The sequence below is a fragment of the Thamnophis sirtalis genome, unplaced genomic scaffold (genome assembly GCF_051295495.1).
Source record: "Thamnophis sirtalis isolate CommonGarterSnake01/CBP01778 unplaced genomic scaffold, rThaSir2_p1.2 scaffold_1, whole genome shotgun sequence".
Taxonomy (NCBI): Eukaryota; Metazoa; Chordata; class Lepidosauria; order Squamata; family Natricidae; genus Thamnophis; species Thamnophis sirtalis.
Window position 1 is genome coordinate 167,621,003 of NW_028261381.1, and position 21,024 is coordinate 167,642,026.

General features: G+C 43.7%; 1 protein-coding gene across 1 annotated transcript in view; it reads right to left on the reverse strand.

Moving 5' to 3' along the window:
• Nucleotides 1–21,024, reverse strand: part of GATAD2A (GATA zinc finger domain containing 2A) — a 127,115-nt gene that overhangs the window by 10,946 nt on the left and 95,145 nt on the right. Inside the window, 7 exon segments of the mRNA XM_087703186.1 lie at nucleotides 818–1,100; nucleotides 4,297–4,464; nucleotides 7,854–7,985; nucleotides 10,081–10,173; nucleotides 11,730–11,776; nucleotides 11,779–11,860; nucleotides 13,623–13,752. Coding sequence (XP_087559312.1) covers nucleotides 818–1,100; nucleotides 4,297–4,464; nucleotides 7,854–7,985; nucleotides 10,081–10,173; nucleotides 11,730–11,776; nucleotides 11,779–11,860; nucleotides 13,623–13,752 — 935 coding nt within the window.

Here is a 21,024-nt window from a genome sequence, read left to right on the forward strand (position 1 = left end):
AGGGAGGGAAGGAAGGAGGGAAGGAAGGGGAGTAGGAGAGAAGAAACAAGGGAAGGAAAGAGGGTGGGAGGGAAAAAGAAGTAGGACCGTTGTAAGATAAGATGGGATATATGGGATGTTAAAAAAGCAATCTTCAAGTATATTGTCAACTGTAGGGAAAAATTGTTTTAATATAAAAAAATAAAATAAAAAAAAACAAAATAGCTTTTCCCATCCTAGAGTCCCCAGGGATGCTGTTGGTCTAAAGTTCTATCAACTTCTACTCAACATGACTAAACATCAAGCATGGTGGGAACTGAAGTCCAGCAACAACTGACAACTTTAAGCAACATAAATCTCAGCTTTGTTTCTCTCTAGGCCCGTGATGGCGAATCTATGGCACGCATGCCACGGGAGCCATATCTGCAGGCCCGCGAGCCGTCCGCTCCAGCACGCATGCGTGTGCCAGCCAGCTGATTTTCGGCCTTCCAGGAGGGGTCGGGGTAGGCTATTTTCACCCTCCCCAGGCTTCAGGAAAGCCTCCGGAGACTGGGGAGGGCGAAAAACCACCACTCCGGAGGAAATACCAACCTCAGCTTGGAGGCGAGCATGGGGAGGCCCGTATGTGCGCAGATATGCAGGTGCGCTTTGCATTATGGGTGCCGGCGAGCACATGTGCTATCCCGCATGCATCCTCGCATTTTTGCCACCCAACAACAAAAAGGTTCGCCATCGCTGCTCCAGGCGGCCTCCAATGGGGCAAAGACTACAGTTCCCAGAGTTCCAAGTTTGAAGGCTTCAAAGTTTGGCCCCTTTAACAACTCTTCCTCCTCCTCACCTTGAGCTTCTAGTAGGTTCTGCACCACTTCCTCCAACCCAACCAGGTAGATGAACTCATTATTAGCTGCACTGGGCAGGAAGTTCATTTCAGGAGCCGGAGGTTTGGGTGGAGGAATTTCCAGCAGGGTTTTCTCCAGCTGTTTCCGCAAGGCCAACTTAGCAGCTGCTTGCCGACTGGCAGGAGAGTCGTTCGAGTTGACGATGGAAGCAACGCTGGTGGCGGTCGAAGCGTTCACCTGGGCGGACGTCCCAGCTGCCCCTTTCAATGAAGTCGGGGAGGCCTGGGAAACAAAAAAAGTGGGGGAGGGAGGGGAGGTCTTTCTTATAATCATCTACCACGTGCGACTCAAAAGAAAGCAGAGATCTACGCATAAAGTGGGAATCTTCTCAGTGGAGGAAATGGAATTTGAGACTTCCTGCCTACAAGCAAGAAACCTAAGTCATGAGCAGAAAATCTGGCTCGTTCGAAATTATAGGTAGTCCTCAACTTACAGCAGTTCATTTAATGACCGTTTGAAGTTACAACAGGATTGAAAAAAATGACCATTTCGCCCCCACTTATGACCATTGCAGCATCCCTGCGGTCATGTGATCAAAATTCAGACACCTTGGCAACTGGTTCATATTTACGACCGTTGCAGCGTCCTGGCTGCCCGTGGTCCCCTTCTATGTCTTTTGGACAAGCAAAGTCAATGGGGAAGCCACTTAACAACGCCGTTACTAACTTAATAATTTCAGTGACTCACTTAGCAAACGTGGCAAGAAAAGTCGTACAATGGTGCAAAAACTCGTTTAAGAAATGTTTCACTCAAGAACAGAAATGTTGGGCTCAATTGCGTTCGTATTTCTATGAATGGGGAAGGAATATCTGAGTGGTGTGGTGGCCGAGTGGTTAAGATGCTCGCCTCCCACTTGGAAGGTTGAGAATTCCTAGGTAGAAAATGCTTCTCTCTCCCAGGGCGCAAATATATCCGCCTCACAGGCGCCAGGAAGAGCATCTGGCCAGTAAATGCTCAGCTCCATTCAGTTGCCCAGACTCTACCCCGAACTAAGGGATTAAAAGGTAAAGGTTCCCCTCATACATATGTGCTAGTCGTTCCCGACTCCAGGGGGCGGCGCTCATCTTGGTTTCAAACCAAAGCGCCAGCGCTGTCTGAAGACCTCTCCGTGGTCATGTGGCTGGCATGACTAAACGCCAAAGGCACACGGAATGCTAGTTACCTTCCCACCAAAGGTGGTTCCAATTTTTCTACTTGCATTTTTTAATGTGCTTTCAAACTTCTAGGTTGGCAGAAGCTGAGAGAAGTAACGGGAGCTCACTCAGTTACACTAGGGATTCGAACCGCCAAACTGCCGACCTTTCTGGTCGACAAGCTCAGCGTCTTAGCCACTGAATCCCCATTAATGGATTATAATGTCATAAAAAGAGAGTTTTAGGGAAGGGAATATCCCTCATATTCACAACAGAATCAGCCCACTCTATTGCTATAGCAAACAGGAAGGAGATAAAACTAGACCACTGAGTTACGAAAAGACCCTACAAGCATCCTCCTACAAGTAGTCCTTGACATACAACCACAACTGACCCCAACATTTCCATTGCTAAGCCAGACAATTGTTAAGTGAGTCATCATACTCTGCTTTATGACCTTTCCACCATGGTTTTTAAAGTGAATCTGGCTTTCCACGTTGACGTTGCTTGTCAGAAGCTCCCTAGGAAGGTTGAAGGTGACAATCTCAGGGCCTTGAGATGATGCAACCATCGTGAATACATGCCAGTTGTTAGGCACCTGAAGTTTGATCGTGTGACTGTTGGGATTCTTCAATGGTCATAAATTGAGAACTGGCCAGAACTATTGTAACTTTGAATGGTCATTAAACAATTGGTTATAAGTCGAGGACTACCTGTATAGAGACAAGGAAGGCATGCATGCTTCTGATTGGACCAGTTGTCCTTCTGGTTTTTTTTAAATAACTTTTATTTTATTTTATTTTAATACAAACAATCCCTCTTTCATTAAACAGTGTGTCAGCTGGGTAAAAATATCTTGTGCAATAACAGTTAGAATTTACAACCATATTTATTATTTATCTGCTCATGACTTATATGTAACATATCTGATACTATAACAATCCTCCTCTTATTTAATTCTATTAATATATTTTCTATATTTCACTAATCTGCTTTCATTTCTAACTTTCATATTTGTTCTCTAACCATCGGTAGAATAGTTCCCATATGAAATAATATTCAGTTTGTGCCTTCTCTTTAATTGCAAGTGTTAACCTATTCATTTCTGCACATTCTAATATTTTCCTAATCGCATTCTCATCCATAGGAATCTCTTCACTTTTCCAGTGTTGTGCAAATACAATCCTAGTTGCTGTTATTACAGGGATAATCAGATCTACATTTCCTTTACTATAAGTTTCTGGTAAAATCCTCAGCAAAAATATTTCTGGTTTCAAATCAATATGTTGTTGTATCATCTTCTCCAACCATGTATGTATTTTTGTCTAATATTTTTTTGGCTTTTACACATGTCCACCACATACGATAATACGACCCAAGTGTCTGGTGGCATTTCCAACATTTAGCTGATTTATCTTTAAACATCTCTGTCAATTTTCAGGTGTTTTGGAGAATGGAGTGGAAAATGCCATCTATAGAACATCTTATACAATACAATACAATAGTAGAGTTGGAAGGGACCTTGGAGGTCTTCTAGTACAACCCCCTGCCTAGGCAGGAAACCCTATACTGTTCAGACAAATGGCTATCCAACATCTTCTTAAAGACTTCCAGTGTTGGGGCACTTACAACTTCTGGAGGCAAGCTGTTCCACTGATTAATTGTTCTAACTGTCAGAAAATTGCTCCTTAGGTCTAAGTTGCTTCTCTCCTTGATTAGTTTCCACCCATTGCTTCTTGTTTTACTCTCAGGTGCCTTGGAAAATAGTTTGACTCCCTCTTTTTTGTGGCAGCCCCTGAGATATTGGAACATTGCTATCATGTCTCCCCTGTTACTTCTTTTCATTAAGCTAGACATACCCTGCAACCGTTCTTCATATGTTTTAGCCTCCAGTCCCCTAATCATCTTTGTTGCTCTTCTCTGCACTCTTTCTAGAGTCTCCACATCTTTTCTACATCGTGGCGACCAGAACTGAATGCAGTATTCCAAGTGTGGCCTTACCAAGGCTTTATAAAGTGGCATTAACACTTCACGTGATCTTGATTCTATCCCTCTGTTTATGCAGCCTAGAACTGTATTGGCTTTTTTGGCAGCTGCTGCACACGGCTGGCTCCTATTTAAATGGTTGTCCACTAGGACTCCAAGATCCCTTTCACAGTTACTACCATTGAGCAAGGTACCACCTATATTGTACCTGTGCATACAGTTTTCTTTATATGCAGTCGCCCTTCCTGAATGACATCGGGAGGAAAAAAGGCTTAAAGGCAACATTGCTGCCTGCTTACCTGTGGGATGTTGACCAAAAGACTCGCATTTGTGACATTGGCTACACGGATGAGACCCTGCTGTATGATCCGCTGACCCTGGATCTGCACGCTGGGAACGGAAGCCCGTGGAGCTAGGACCAGCGGAGGAGGCACCGAGCTGGAGTGCGGGCGGATGTTGTGGATTTGCTGGGGAGACACAGAGATGGACTGATACGGATGGATACGTGGGAGGACAAGATGGGAGGAGGGCAGGGGAAAAAAGGGAGGGGAGAAGGAAGGCCAAGCAAGGGGGGAAAGGAAGGGTGGGATGGTAACAACAAGATGCCGTGGGAGCAATGCGAAAAGAGGGAAGAAGGAAAGTAAGAAGGAAAAACTATTAGTTTTTTTTTTTTTATAATAAAAAAAAAGGAATACTCCCAAAGCCAACAGCGTGTAGCTTTATTTTTCAGAACGGTTGGAAGATTTTCAAAATGCATCAGATTCTAACAGGAAGTGCTTTCTAGTTTTGCTCAGATAATCAAATAATATAAACCTGAAAAAATAAGCTTCATAAACATGCCTCAATTTTTTTCAGCACGATTTTAACTCCGCATGGTCGCTCAATGAAGGTTTGCTAACTGAGGACTGCCTGTAATGAATAGGATTGCAGAAAGGCTTTGGTTGAATTTAAGAGCAGTGTATAATGTGAGCAAAGCCGGCGTGAGGCCAACTCAACAAATGGCTCGGCAATGGTGGCAGGGGGCAAGGCAAGGATGTGTAATGTTACATATGCGTTGTCGGAAATATGAATGTGTGTGTGTGTTCGTTTGCAGGCAGGCAATACCATGCTGTTGACTGAAAACACAAATTATTTGCAGTAAATATCAGTGGATCTGATCATTAATGTGCCCAAGTCCAAGGCAGTTGTGTTCAACAGGGATGGTAAAGTGTAGATAAAGAACAAAAAACTAGAAAAGAAGAATTTTAAGAAAGCTGGTGAGTAGTATATGGTATTCTCTTGGTTTAAAGATGCAAAAATGGCTACACATACAACCAATTTTTCCTTCTTTATTATGCAGAGTAAAGATAGAGTATGTCAAGAGACAACTGTCGTGATTTATTAAATGTATCTAAATGAAAAGCAATGGAAACAGGGTACTTAAGAAGTCTTAAATAGGAGAGAAAGAGCTAAGAACGAAAGGATTTTGAAGAAACATGGAGGGAGTACAAAAACAAGTGACTGGTGGCCTTAGTCATGATAATATATGATGTTCAAAGTATAGAACAAATATAGGGAAGAAGGAAATGTGTTGAGAGAGAGAGAGAGAGAGGGAGGGAAAGGAGGGAGGAGGGAGGGAGAGAGAGAGAGAGAGAGAGAGAGAGAGAGAGAGAGAGAGAGAGAGAGAGAAGAGAGAGAGTGTTTTGCACTTTGATGGAGTCGATGAGCTCTGAAAAAGAGAAGTGAGAAGTTTAAGAGTATAAGTTTAAGAGTATAAAGGCAAAGGAAGAAGTGATGGGAGGGTGCATGAATGACACAGCAGAAGCAGGAATGGTTTGCCAGAACAGAACAGCATGGAGAGGTACAGTGAATGTGCAAAATATTTTTAAGTACCATATTTTTCGGGGTATAAGATGCACCTTTTCCCCTCAAAAAAGAGGCTGAAAATCTAGGTGCATCTTATACACTGAATACAGCATTTTTTTGCCTCCTGAAACCCCGCCCCCTTCACCAAAATGGCTGTGCATAGCTGGTAGGAGGCTTTCAGAGAATTCCTGGGGGCTGGGGAGAGCAGAAATGAGGAAAAAATGGGCTGTTTTTTGCTCAATTTTGCCTGCCCCCCAGCTCCCAGGAGCATTTTATAAGCTTCCTAATGCCATTTTCTGGATAAAAAACGGGCCTGTTTTCGCGAAAAACAAGCCGTTTTTGGGACGTTTGCAGAGTGCAAAAACTTTTTTTTTTAAATTTGCCTCTTCAAAACCTTGGTGCATCTTATACTCCGAAAAATATTGTATTTTTCTTTTGCTTCTGTTACAACTTTAATTCCTTCATTTTGCTAATTTGAAAGTAATTTAATTTCTTCTGCCTTATTTCTCTGTGCTAGACGGAATAGCCCAAAAGGAACGGCATCATATATGACATGCATGTCAGCTGCCTTAAGTTTGGCTAGAAGAGAAAGGAGAGGGCATAACTCAAATTAATAAATAATAAACAACAGATCCACGTTCTAGGGTCCCCTTGGCCAGAAAATCAATTGAAGCTCCATCATAGGCTCATTATTGTGGAGAGTAAAATGCAGCCAAACCACCATAGATTTGTCTCCCAGAAGAAAAGCACGGCATATATAAATGAATCAACTCACATGAAGCATTTTTATTTGAATTTCCTTACATGGTATTTTCTGAGGAAGTGGGCATGGGCCAGCCATGCATTTTCTTTACACAAGGAATCCTTGTTTAGTGACAATTATGACTGGCAATTCAGTTGTTACACAGACCAGTTGTTAAGTGAAACCGTGACTGTGTCAGGCCTGCAGCCATCTTTTCTTCTGGACCTCCGGCCTGCCACACTTTTTATTATTCTACTATGCATTTTCTATTGTGGGAAAATGAGAGGTGGGATTATATGGTGTTGGATGATATCTAGCTATAACAAAATTCTTTCTAGAAAGCCAAGGTCATCCTTTGTCTCTGCACCCGGCCGGAACTGGATGAGTGGAAGCTGCCAGCATGGCAATGGAAGATTGGACCATATGGTGAAATTGTGGGTGTGGGGCAAGATCTTGAATTTTCAGCTGGGTGGGAAAACCAGGAAGCTTTCAGATTCGGGTTTTCCCAGATGTGCCAACATGACTCTCTTCATAAATTGGAACATTAAGGAATATTTTGCCTCAGACTCTTTTGGATACTATTTGGAACCCTGGCAGACTGTGCTTTATGATCTTCCTGCAGCTTTGCTTTACTTTACAGATCTATGAAGGTGATATATGCAAGAATTGGCCACAGAGTTACTCTTTCATCACCATCGCAACTGTGAACGGTCACCCAACAAGGCAATTAACTAAACAAAGCCTATTTGTGCGGGGAAACTATCAAGAATAACAGAATTAGAAGGGACCTTGGAGGTCTTCTAGTCCACCCCCTGCTCAAGCAGGAGACCCTACCCCATTTCAGACCAATGACTGTCCAGTCTCTTCTTAAAAGTCTCTAGTGTTGGAGCACCCACTGCTTCTGGAGGTATGCCATTCCACTGAAAAGACACCCAAACTCTGTCTTCTATGCAAGATTCCTGTTTCTCAACCTTGGTAAGCTTAAGATGCCTGGACTTCAACTCCCAAAATTACTGGCTGGAGAATTCTGGGAGTTGGAAGTCCAATTTGCCAAGGATTTAGGATTCCAACAGTAAACACAACAAGTTATTTGACCAACTCAGCCTCCCTTGCCCAGTATAACTCAGCCAGCAGCAACTCTCTGGGGTTTCAGTCTGAAAGGGATCTTTGCCAGCTAGGCAGAGATAAGCAGGATCTTAGGGGAGGGAAGGTGATGTGTGGGGGAAGGGAAAAAAAGAGAAAAGAATAAAAGCCGCAACAATAACTCACCTGTGCTCCTCGGACTAGAGGTGGCATGACTATTTGTGCATTCTGCTGAGAGCCCAGCTTTGAAGATGTCTGCTGCCCACCCCGGATCAAAGGAGGAGGAATAACAGTTCCAGGAATACGTGAAGATGCGTTCTGTTTTGGGAAGGAGAGAGAGGGTGGGTTGATGAGGACAGGGAGTAGAGAGGGAAAAAATGGTTTTGCTTTGTAACTGCAGATTGTCAAAGATCCATCAAGAGCATTCTCTCCCTACTTGAGATCATAAACCAACTTTTTAATACAGCTTTGAGAGCCCAATTTGGTGTAGTGCAGTGATGGCTAACCTTTTTGTTATCACGTGCCAAAAGCGTGTGCTCACACCCATAATGCAATGCATGTGTGACACACACACACCGGCTCCCCTTTGCATGCATGCACAACGCCCTCTGTGCTCCATGTTAGGAATATAATCTAACGGTTGGGTCGGCAATATATAAATCATGTAACAATGCTATACCTGTTTCTTTAAATCATACTGTAAAATGTGATTGGTTGCTGTTTTCCTCAATTGGCCATAAGAGGGAGCCAGAATGACTGTTAGCTCTCTGTTCGTTAGATGCTGGGCTGATCTGATCTGAGAGTTTTTCCACATGCCCCCCCCCCCCCCCGCATGGCAAAGACCCAAAAATCAGCTGGCTGGCGGGAGGTACATGAGCAGCGGAGCTAAGCCATGTGTGCCATAGGTTTGCCATCACAGGTGTAGTGGTTAAGATACCAGGCAAAAAAACCCGGGAAATCGTGAGTTTTAATTTTGCCTCAGGCACAAAGCCAGCTGGGTGATTTTGGACCAGTCACTGTCAGTCGAAGGAAAAGAGGCAATGGCAGACCACTCCTGAAGCCTTCCCAATAAAACTGCAGCGACGTATCCCAGCAGTCCAACCCTGATTTCAAGGCAACATCCTTCAATATTGAATTGAATATTGGAGGCAAAAGTCCGGTAAACTCGCAGGATTCATTTTTCTTGCCATGTACAGTAGACCCTCTGGTCACTACCATAATTCATTCCACAACTTTGGTCACAACTCGATTTGATTGTGACCTGAACCTAACCAAAATTAATGCAAAATCAATGCAGCGGCCACACATGGGTCACTGTTATTTGTAAATAAACAACAGGAAATTTGGCATTTACAAAAACCCTGATTTGGTCGTGGTCAGAAGCGTTTGTGACCAGAGGTTCTACTACAGGTATATATAGCAATAGCAGTAGACTTATATACCGCTTCATAGGCCTTTCAGGCTTCTCTAAGCGGTTTACAGAGAGTCAGCATATTGCCCCCAACAATCTGGGTCCTCATTTTACTCACCTCAGAAGGATGGAAGGCTGAGTCAACCCTGAGCCGGTGAGATTTGAACCGCTGACCTGCTGATCTAGCAGTAGCCTGCAGTGCTGCATTTAACCACTGCGCCACCTTGGCTCTAATCATATCCAAACTAGATTGTGTTGTTTCTCTGTCTTATATGCTATAGGTGAATATATGCATAATTCTTTTTCTTTCTTTCTTTCTTTCTTTCTTTCTTTCTTTCTTTCTTTCTTTCTTTCTTTCTTTCTTTCTTTCTTTCTTTCTTTCCTTTCTCTCTCTCTCTTTCTTCCTTTCTTTCCTGTCTGTCTGTTTTTATGTAGTGTATTTTGGAGGTGGTGACCCTTTGAGAGCTGTATGCAATTAACTTTCATTTTAATGTATGCCAGTATTAAGATAAATACGTGTATTGCTTCATTTCCAGTTTCTTTATTCCCTCAGAAGTACTGTAGGAGCACAAACATTGCAGCTGATCCTCGACTTGCAACCAGTTGCTTAGCGGTTCATAAAAGCTCCAAAGGAGCCTTCAAAAGGTACCTATCACCTGGTTCCCACAGTCACATGAGTCCATTTTGCATACTTGGCAACCAGCCTGCATTTATGGCTGTTGGTAGCATCCTGAGGCTACATGACCGTGATTTATGACATTTTTGCTGAAAACCAGTGTTTATTTCCAGTTTTCAGCAAAAATGCCCCACAGCAAACCATATGACTGATGCAAAAAAAAAGGCATAAAATCAGATCGGCCACACGGGTGACTCGCTTTACAACTGTCAGAACTTATGACCATAATCGGGAGGTCCATCACGGTTGTAAATTAAGGATTACCTGCACTGAAAGCAGCCTATTAAGGCTGAATTAATTAACAAAGACCTTTCTTACGTCCTCACCTGTAGAAGGGCTGACTTGCTGGATGCAAGGTTCTGTGTTCCCCGCACTAATGGGGGAGGTGTTGCTACGGCATTTCCTGAAGAACCAGCAGGCTATGAAACAGACAAACACACGGGGGGGGGGGGGAGGAGAGAGAGAGAGAGAGAGAGAGAGAGAGAGAGAGAGAGAGAGAGAGAGAGAGAGAGAGAGAGAGAGAGAGAGAGAGAGAGAGAGAGAGAGAGAGAGAGATTAGAACAGAAGCAAACTATTCTGAATGCTCTCTTTTGGTTCTCCATTTATGGGCAGTGAGTTTTCACTGCTAAAATGCCTGTATTTTTTGGTTGCACAACTTTAGAATAGAATAGAATTCTTTATAGGCCAAGTGTGATTGGACACACAAGGAATTTGTCTTTGGTGCATATGCTCTCAGTGTACAAAAATAAAATAGAATACTTTCGTCAAGAATCATGAGATACAACACTTAGTGATAGTCGTAGGTTACTAATAAGCAATCAAATTATACTCTGATAAATAAAACAATATACATTGTAAAGATATAAGCACTTATAGTCATAAGTGGGGAGAGATAGATGCTAGGAAGGAAGAGAAGAACAACAGTAATACAGTCTTAGTAGATAATTTGACATTCGTGAGGGAATTAGTTGTTTAGCAGAGTAATGGGATTTGGGAAAAAGCTGTCTAGTTGTTCTGGTGTGCAGTGCCTATATCCTCAATTTTGAGGGTAGAAGTTGAAACAATTTATGTCCAGGATGTAAGGAGTCTGTAGCAGTGGTGGGTTGCCAATTTTTTTACTACCGGTTTGTGCGCACTCCTGCGCGTGCTCGTGCAATGCTTCTGGGCATAAGCATCCGGGAGGATGGGCGGAGCCTGCAGCTGCCACTACTACCGGTTCGGCTGATTCAGGCCAAACCAGCAGCAACCCACCTCTGGTCTATAGATATTTTTACTGGTGCAGTGTACAGGTCCTAGATGGAAGGCAGGTTGGTAGCAATTGCTTTTCTGCAGTTCTGATTATCTGTTGAAGTCTGTGTCTGTCTTGTTTGGTTGCAGAACCAAACCAGACACTTATAGAGGTGGAGATGCCAAAATGTGGTGCCAAAATGCCTGTATTTGTTTTGGTTGCACAACTTTAGCCCAGTTTTCAAAGAGCAGAGGGGAGAAGTGGAGGAATGATAGCAATTTTGCTTCCTGGAAGAATGCTGCTTTCATTTACGTCATGGGTGTTCAACTAACTTTAAGACCTGTGGACTTCAACTCCCAGAATTCCCCAGTCAGTGTACACTGACTTCTCGGAATGTCACTCTATTACTGAATGGCTTCTTGCAGATCCCCATATCCAGCAGTTAGAGATGGATAGACAAAAAAAAATGCTAGTAGCCTCTATTATAATAATTAGCATGTATTTTCTCTTTACATCTTTGCTTCTCCTTTCTCTCCTACAGCATCATTTATAGCTCAAAATCCAGTGACCAGGAGTTCTATAAATAAACCTTAAAAGTTGTAATTAATGGGGAGTGCGGGGAGAGGAAGTTTGAAGGCCGGAAATGGTCCCTGAGGTAATCCATGCCTAGGCGGTAGACAGGTGAGAAAGACCGTATTTAAACTCCAAGTAGAGAAGAAGAAAAAAAGTAAGGCAGAATCTGCTCACCTTTTGGGCTGTTGTTTCCTTTTGTATCTGACTTTGTCGTAATTTTTCAGTAAGACAAGTTTGGCTTCTTCTAGCCGAAGTTCTTCCTTTAGCTGTTTAATCATTCGTTCCCGTTCCTCTGGGCTGCTTTTCTACAAGGACACATGTGATTGGAAGAAAAAGTTTTAATTTCTTTGAGTGAGGGGGGGGAGTCACATTAGAGGGGATGACAGAAGGGCTGACTTTAAAAGAGTAATTTCAAGATGGGGGAGGAGGGACAGAGCGGGAGAGGAGAGAGAGAGAAAGAGGGGAATGGGAGAGGGAGAAAGAATGGGAGAGAAGAGAAAGAAAGAGAGAGGAAGAGGAATGGGGAAAGAAGAGAGAGAGGGTAGGAGGGATGGGGAGGAGAGCAGGAGAGGAGAGAGAAAGAGGGAGGGAGAGGGATAGGAAGAAAGAACGGGAGAGGGAGAAGAGAAAGAGAGGGGGGTGAGGGACAGAGTGGGAGAGGAGAGAGAGAAAGAGAGGGATGGGGAGAGAGAGAAGAGAAAGAAAGAGGAAGGGAGAGGGATGGGGGAAAGGAGAGAGAGAGGGAGGGAGGGATGGGGAGGAGAGCAGGAGAGGAGAGAAAGGGAGGGAAAGAGAAAGGGGATGAGGGACAGAGCGAGAGAGGAAAGAGAGAAAAAGAGGGATGGGGAGAGAGAGAATAGAAAGGAGGAGGGAGGGAGAGGAATGGGGAGAGGAGAGAGGGGGGAGTGAGGGATGGGGAGAAGGAGAGCAGGAGAGGAGAGAGAAAGAGGGAGGGAGAGGGAGTGAAGGAAAGAGCGGGAGAGGAGAGAGAGAAAGAGAGGGATGGGGAGAGGAGAGAGAGAGGGAGGGAGTGGTGAGAAGGAGAGGAGAAAGGAGGGAGAGAGGAAGAGAGAGGGAGGAAGGAAGAGAAAGAGAGAGGGGGTGAGGGACAGAGCGGGAGAGGAGAGAGAAAGAGGGATGGGGAGGAGAGAGAGAGGAGAGAGAGAGGAGAGGATGGGAGAAGGAGAGGAGAAAGAAGGAGGGAGAGAGAAGAGGGAGGGAGGGAGGAAAAGAAAGAGAGAGGGGGTGAGGGACAGAGCGGAGAGGAGAGAAGAAGAGAGGGATGGGGAGAGGGAGAGAGAGGGAGAAAGAGCATGAGAGAAGAGAAAGAAAGAGGGAGGGAGAGGGATGGGGAGAGGAGAGACAGAGGGAGGGAGGGGGAAAGGGGGAGGAAGAGAGAGAGGGAGGGAGAGGAATTGGGAGAGGGAGAGGGAGAAACCAATGTGACTTTGGCCAGCCTCCTCTAACCCAGGGTCCTACAGATATGTAAAAGGACAACTGTCAAAGTCCCAGCCAGCAGTGACAGGATTGTCATCATCCCAGGAGGGTATAGAAGGCAGGGGAAGGATGACTTTAGTGCTGCAGGAGACATTCCAGGCAGGAGGGTCAAAAAGGGACAGGCGGATGGTTTATGTAAAGTGGCCCAGGCATAAAGAACAGCCCAAAGCAGAGTCATGGTATGGGGAGTAGTGGGGGGATTCTGAACAGCTGGTGCACCTGAAAGGGATGAGAAATTCATGCCCTTCAACTGAAGGAATAGAATGAAGCAGGAGGTTGGATGAGGAGGGAAGAGAGCAAAGCCAGGGAGATAGGAAGCCAGCAGAGGAATCACAGTGGAGAAAACCCTCCTAGCAACAAAGCAGAGGACGCAATTAAGTTTTTGAAAATGGAGAGGGAGAAGTCGATGCACGCACTACTGAACAAACGACACGGGGAAGATGGGAAGAGACCCCCAAGATGAACCTGTAATTTAGCAGGCCAGAAAATATGAACATTTCCAAAAAAAAAAAAAAGGGTGGGAGAACAGTCAGTGTGTTCTCCGTTTTATGACTGCTGGCTCAGACTCACCATTAGCACTTCTGTGCTGGTCTCTTTTAATGCTATTTTGGTTAATCCATTCATTCTTGGGCTTGACGGCTCGTTGTCCGATAGTACTATTACGTCAGGCGAAGGGACTCTCCTCTCTCGCTTTGCCTCACTGGAAAAGGAGAAAGTGCATGAACAGGGATATTTTTTAAGGAAAAGGATGAATAAATCCTAAGACTCTTCTCCCCCACCCACCCATCCTCTCCCCATTCCGCAATGTGTATTTTCAGGCCTATTTGGGTGGGGAACCAAAATGAGGCTTCTGCCTTCCAGATCCCTACTTAGTATGGCTGCAAGAGGGTGAGAGGAATATTCAGAAAGCAAACAAATGGCTAGAGACTCCATAAGAGAACCAGGGCCTTGTAGTGGCCTGCCAACAGCCAGCAGAGCTGGCAGCAGAGTTGGACAGTGAGGAGGTTGGGGAGGAACATGGGCCAGTCCTGGAGTCTGGGGAAGGCTCTGATGAGGGCTCTGTGTCGGAGGCAGAGAGCGGGCCAGGGCTGTCTGACAATTATCAGCTGCCTTCAGAGGCAGACGAACAGCTGGAGCCTGTTCCCAGTGTGCGCATGCGCAGAGCAGAGTTGCCAGATGAAGGGAACAGCTAAAGAACAGGGGTCGACTTGGGAGTAAGACCACAGGTGGACTGTGAATGGCCCCTCCCAGAAGAAATAAAAGAGGAGCGAAAGGGGAGTGGAGTTTGCAGGAGACAATTAGTTCGCTTAATTGGTTCGTGACTCTCCGAGACTCCTTGCCAAGTTTTGCAGATATCGGCCTGTCAACTCTCCAAGCCAGATAAGGTCTGTGACTGTAAATCCTCCCTTGAAAGACTTTGCTGGATGTGATTGAGCAGAATTCATACAAAATTGATAAAAGGGGTTTTTTATTGGGACAAGGAGTTTGCTTCATGCTCTTGGGAAGCCTGGGTCAGAACAGGCCTCTTATGATGATTCCTGGACTCTCCAAGGCTAAGAGAAAGCCAGAATAAATGAATGATATAAAGTGCATTTGCAATTTATGAAGCAGACAAATAAACTGCCTTTTGAACTCCGAGAATTTGAAGTGGCAGATGGTACGGTCATGTGATCATCTGGTATCTTTTTGAGATGTCTTTCAAGGCATCTAAGTAGATTTATGAGAAATCTCTTAAGTGTTAAAGATGTTGATGTGATATCAAATTATGTACAAAGCTTTGGAACCTGCTTATCAGGAATTATGGCTGATCGAGCATGGCGGGGTGACTGGAAGAATTATACCAAGAAATTGGAAAGGACATATTCCAGATGTTGAAGAATGGAATGTCTTTTGGAAATGTGAGATTTATCCATCCTGGAAAAAGTTGTTTGTTCTGCCAGTCCAGTCAAATAATGGAGCAATATGTACTGCTTTGGCACAGATTTTGTGAAATTTTACAATGATATGTTCTATTGATTTTATAATAACATTTATTAATAAATCAGTAATTAAGGTTTAATATAGAAGGTAGATTTTTCTTTTCTTTGTTTTTTTATCATTATCATTTTTGTTTTTCATTGTCTGTTCTTGAAGCTTAAGAACTGTTAAGAATTGTATTGTTAAGGTGTTTTTTTTCAAGTTTTGTCAATATTTCACATTTTGAAAACTAGCAAAGAAAGAATCTTTTTTCTTCTTCATAGAAAGAAGAAACTAGTCCACCTTCACTGATTTTCTTGCAAGAGTAAGAAACATACATATTTTCTCAGAGCTGCAAGCAAGCCAATTACCATTAAGATAACCTACATACCTTCAAACTATAATCTAAAAAGTTCCTGGAGGCAGCTGCAGAAAGTTACCTGATTAAAGGCTTCTTTCTCAGCTTGAACAAATCAATATAGAAGTACTTATCCCCAGATGGATTCAACTTGGGGGGGCGGGGGAACATCACCATGTGCTTAATAAGGAAATATACTTCCATCCCAAGAAGAGGATTGTTAACAGCTGATCTAAAGCCATCTCAGGTGAAAATGGCAATACATACAGATTCCCCTAGAGGGCACCCTCATAACGCAATATTTCACTACGCGCCTAAAAAGTTGAAATCGACAAGCAAAATGGGAGGGGGTGTATTTCTCCTACCTCTTACATCAGACTCTTCATGGTATTGGATCTGGGTACTTGAGAGACCGCCTGCTGCCAATTACCTCCCACAGACCCATTAGATCACACAGGGTTGGCCTCCTCCGGGTTCCATCTACTAGCCAATGCCATCTGGCTACTACCCGGGGGAGGGCCTTCTCTGTCGCAGCTCCGGCCCTCTGGAACGAATTCCCGCAGGGATTCGGACCCTCACCTCTCTCCAGGCCTTCGAAAAGCCGTCAAAACCTGACTTTGCCGGCAGGCCTGGGGTTGATGAGTTCCCTCCCCTCTCGACTTGTATGGTTGCGTGACTTTTTACTTATTTTAATTATTTGTATTTCGTCTTATGTTCCCCTTTTCCCCCTTTTGAATTGTTCGCCGCCCTGAGTCCTCCCAGAGAAGGGCGGCATACAAATAATAAAATTCAATTCAATTCAATTCAGACTCACGGACAATTGCATTTGGAAAAGGCACAGTGCACAGGGTTCAAATTAATATTACCAGAGGACATTTCTATCTTGCATGCATTACACGCTACATACTATTAGCATGTTTTCAAACAATGAATGGGCTTCAGCCCAAGGCGACGTTTAAATTTAAACATTTCATTTCTTTCAAATTATGGAAAATCCAAGGAACCTCTTAAGTATAGAATTATGCAAAATTAAGACTTTGAGAGACTGCGTTTCTGGAGAAAGCAAAGCCTCAAATTCTCTGATAATACTGTATTTTCCTTCCTCCCCATGTTATAATGTAAAACTGACTATGTTGGTCTTCGATCGTAATAAAGGTTTGATTTGTCTTGTTATGTAACTGGTCATGTCTCTTTCCCCCTACTTTCCTGCAAAAAATATAATTCCTCTAATACTTTTTTGAGATTCTAAATAATTTTACTTCGATGGAATGGACATGTATGATTTAATGCATACTCGATATGGAATCTAAAATCGTTGCCAATCCCTTGCCAGCCTCAATTATCACCTTTTGTTGTTGTTGTTCAGTTGCTAAGCCATGTCCAACTCTTCCGTGACCCCATAGACTGTAGCATGCCAGGTTCCCTCCCCTCGCCCTCCACTTTCTCCAAAGGTTTGCCCAAATCCATTTTCAAATTATCACCTGCAAAAAAAAAAGGTCTTGAGAATAGCTAAATTCCCAAAGGTGCTTTTCAAAAAAACAACTGGGCTTCGTTTGTTTGTTTGTTTTTCTTGAAGATGTTTCACTTCTCATGCAAGCTTCTTTCAGTCTTCTTAAGAACTGAAGAAGCTTCTTGGATGAGAAGTGAAACACTTTGAAGGAAAAAAACAAAGGAAGCCCAGTTGCCTTTTGAAAAGCACCTGACCTGGATGAACGAGAATCTCCATAGACATCGAGAATATTGAAGCTTGCTCTGAACACACACTCAATTTTATTGTAAGGGGAGGGGAGAAAGGGGATGAAGGGGACTAGGTTGCTATGAGTGAGAAGTCTGGAAAGGCAGTGACGGCTAACCTTTTTCTCCTTGCATGCCAAAATTGTGCGTGTGCCCACACCCATAATGCAATGCAACTCGCCCCCCCGTCCATACATGCACAATTCCCCACACTTCCTCAACCACCGTGCATGCCTGCGACCCCCCTCGACCACCATGCATGAATGCGACCCCTGAGCTCCCCTCTGCATGCGTGCGACACCTCCCTGTGCCCCATTTTGGGCCTAACAGGCCTTCCTGAAGCTTCCTGGGACCAAAAATGGGGCGCAAGGGAGTTGTGCCATACTCCCTGCGCACGCAACCCCCTCCCCCTGTGTGCGCGTCTCCCACATGTGCAGCAAAGAGCCCAAAATCAGCAGGCTGACGGGAGGTGTGCGCACATGCGCAGTGGAGCTGAGATGGACGATGAGCTCCGCGTGCCATCTGTGCCATAGGTTCCCCATCATGGGTCTAAGGCAGTGTTTCTCAACCTTGGCAACTTGAAAATGCCTGGACTTCAACTCCCAGAATTCCCCAGCCAGCGAATGCATTCGCTGGCTGGGGAATTCTGGGAGTTGAAGTCCAGACATCTTCAAGTTGCCAAGGTTGAGAAACACTGGTCTAAGGTTTGTTAGAAGAAACTGGTGCAATGAAAACAAATTCTTTTGGGAAAAAAAAGGACATTTTTTTTGTCAGTATGTGTGGCATCAATTGTAGATGAGGTGAGAGTGGGGTCATGCATGTTATCAGTATGGAGTCATTGCACTCCCACAGGAGACCTAAATTCAGCCACCCCCATCCCCTGAATTCCAGTTCACCCTTATCTAGCACTAATTTGGCTTGACCCCTAGTAGATTGTCTATAGGGAGCATGTAATAAACTTTGAACTCAACAAATCCTGTTCCTGATTACAAGTAGTTCTTGACTTACAACAGCTTCTTTAGTGACCAACCAAAGTTACAACGGCACTGAAAAAAGTAAAATTCTGACCATTTTTCACTTATGACAGTTGCACCATGGACGTGCGATCATAATTTGGATGCTTGGCAACTGGTTTCGGATTTACGACGGCTGTAGCATCCCAGAGTCATATGATCACCTTTTGTGACCTTCTGTCAGGCAAAGTCAATGGGGAAGCCGGATTCACTTAACAAACATGTTGCCACCTTTAACAACTGCAGTGATTCACTTAACAACTGTGGCAAGAAAGGTCGTAAAATGAAGCAAAACCCACTTAACAAATGTTTCTCCGAGCAAGCATAAATTTTGGACTCAATTGTGGTTGTAAGTTGAGGACTACCTGTACTTGTGCCTGACATCAATCCTCTCATAAAACTAGCAGATGTAATTTCCTTAGACAAGCAGACTTTTCATTTGTCAACCAGAGAACTGGCCTTGCCCGATTGATATTTAAGAGATATTGAACAGATCCTGAAATAATCACGTTTGTATGGGGGATTTTTAGGGCTAAAACCTGGTCTCTGCTTTCAACAGAGAAATTGTTTGGTCCCCTTCCTAGTCCAGATGTGACAGAAGTTAAGTTTCCTGATCACGGACTGGAAACCCTTTATAGACTTTTTGCATAAAAAAAGAAAATGATTCTTTTTACTTATGGTTTTTGAGGATTAGAAACAATTTATAGAAAGAAGGAAATGATGTAATTAAGAGAGAGAGAGAGGTTTGCATAGAATGGTATGTAACTGCCCAAAGGAAAATCGGAAACCATTTTATATTTCCTTTCAGGTTTTTATTTATTTTATTTTTTTCAGCTTTTCTCTAACTCCCATCTCTCTCAGAGAGGGACTCTGTTTTCTATTCTATTGTTTCTTTTTGTTTTCTTCTTCTTCTTTCTTATTTCACTTTCACATTTACGGTATCTTTTGCTTTAAATGTATTCATTATATATGTAAAGTCTTTTCACGTAAATTAAAAAAGTAGCAAGTTTCCTGTATATTGGCAAGAAGTTTTTTTCCTCAGGAACGCCAGTGGCGGGGGTGTGGGGTGTGTGTGACTTGAGCCACCTCTTGATCCAGTATCATCACAAAAAGCTTATTTCCTCTAATTAGCATCCAACATACCACGTGACCCATTGGGGCATGCTTTGCCAGTCATGTGACCCTTTTAACCATTCCTTCCCATGTGTGGAAAAGCTATGGTAACAAACCGGTTGGAACTGGTTTTGTGACACATCGCTTTCATTTTGTGGAATGGTGAGGCGGGGGGGGGGGGGATGATTAAGACAGGTATGGTAAGAAAATGGAAGGAAGGGGGAGAAACCACAGACAGACAGACAGACAGACACACACACACACACACCGTATTTATTTACTAATAGGGCTATCCAGAGTGAGGATTGCATTTTGCAGCAAAAGAATAGAATAGAATAGAATAGAATAGAATAGAATAGTTGCTTCTGCCTCTTGGTTCAAATCATGCAGTCTGGAACAACTTGCCTCCAGAAGTTGTGAATGCTCCAACTTAAGAAGACATTGGATAACCATTTGTATGAAGTGGTATAGGGTTTCCTTCCTAAGCAGGGGGTTGGACTAGAAGACCTCCAAGATCCTTTCCAACTCTGTTATGCTATATTCTATTCTACTCTACTCTCTCAAAATAAATCTCAACAAATATCCTTCCAAGAAAGGATCAGGGAAAGCTTTTGTCTCTGTTGCCACTATCCACACACCCCCCCCTGTTATTTTTTTCTAAAAGGCCCAGAAGATGTAGTTGTCAGTGGGCCTGGTGAAGGTGAGGTTTTGTGGGTTTTTTTTTTTGGCTTGTGAGTTTTTAATGTTGTAAAGCTGCCTAAGTGTCACTTGTCTGTGAGTTGGGTGGCCATTTATAATGGCCAACAAATGTGTCTGTGACGGCGATGCCGAGAGAAAATATGGCTAACCCTGTGGGCCAACTTTAGACCAGGGGTCTCCAACCTTGGCAACTTTGAGACTGGTGGACTTCAACTCCCAGAGTTCCTCAGCCAGCTGGCTGAGGAACTCTGGGAGTTGAAGTCCACAAGTCTCAAAGTTGCCAAGGTTGGAGACCCCTGGTTTAGACTGTTAGGATAATACTCCACACATGTGGTCTTCAGTGCTTTGAGGAAAAATTGTAAATTGTTTCCCTAATCCAGAGGTGGGGAACTATGGCCCTTTTATGACTTGTGGACTTCGACCATGCTGGCTCAGGAATTCTGGGAATACATAGTTCCCCATTTCTGCCCTAAGACCCTCTTCTCCATGTGAAAGGCAATCATAAGAGGCCACGGGCCTTGAAACATTATTTGTACAATCTTTTGTTTAGTGACCATAAGTTACAATGACACCAAAAACAGTGGCTTATGACCATTTTTCACACTTACGGCCGTTTATTGCAGCATCCCCATGGTCTCATGATAAACATTCAGATGCTTGGCAACCGGCTCGTATTTATGACGATTGCAGTGTCCTGGGGTCATGTGATCCATCACCTTTGGCAATGGGGAAGTCAGATTCACTTTGCAACTACGTGGTTAACAACTGCAGTGATTCACTTAACAGCTACAGTAGTGGCCAAAATTGTGGAAACCTTTTGGGAGAAGTGTACAGAAATTTTGAGCTTTGATGGCTAATAACACCACTTTTTAGGGGGAGTAGTACCATAAAATTATATATCAATGAAAAGATAATTTAATCAGGAATGTAATGCAATAACTTTTGTGAAGGATTTGCTATTAGAATAGCAGTTATAAAGAAGAAAAGAGAAACGTAGAAAAAATGAGATGTACAAAAATGATCACCATTGAAAAAATGAGATATACAAAAATTATCACCATGTTATTCAATACTTAGTTGGGTAACCTTTAGCATGAAT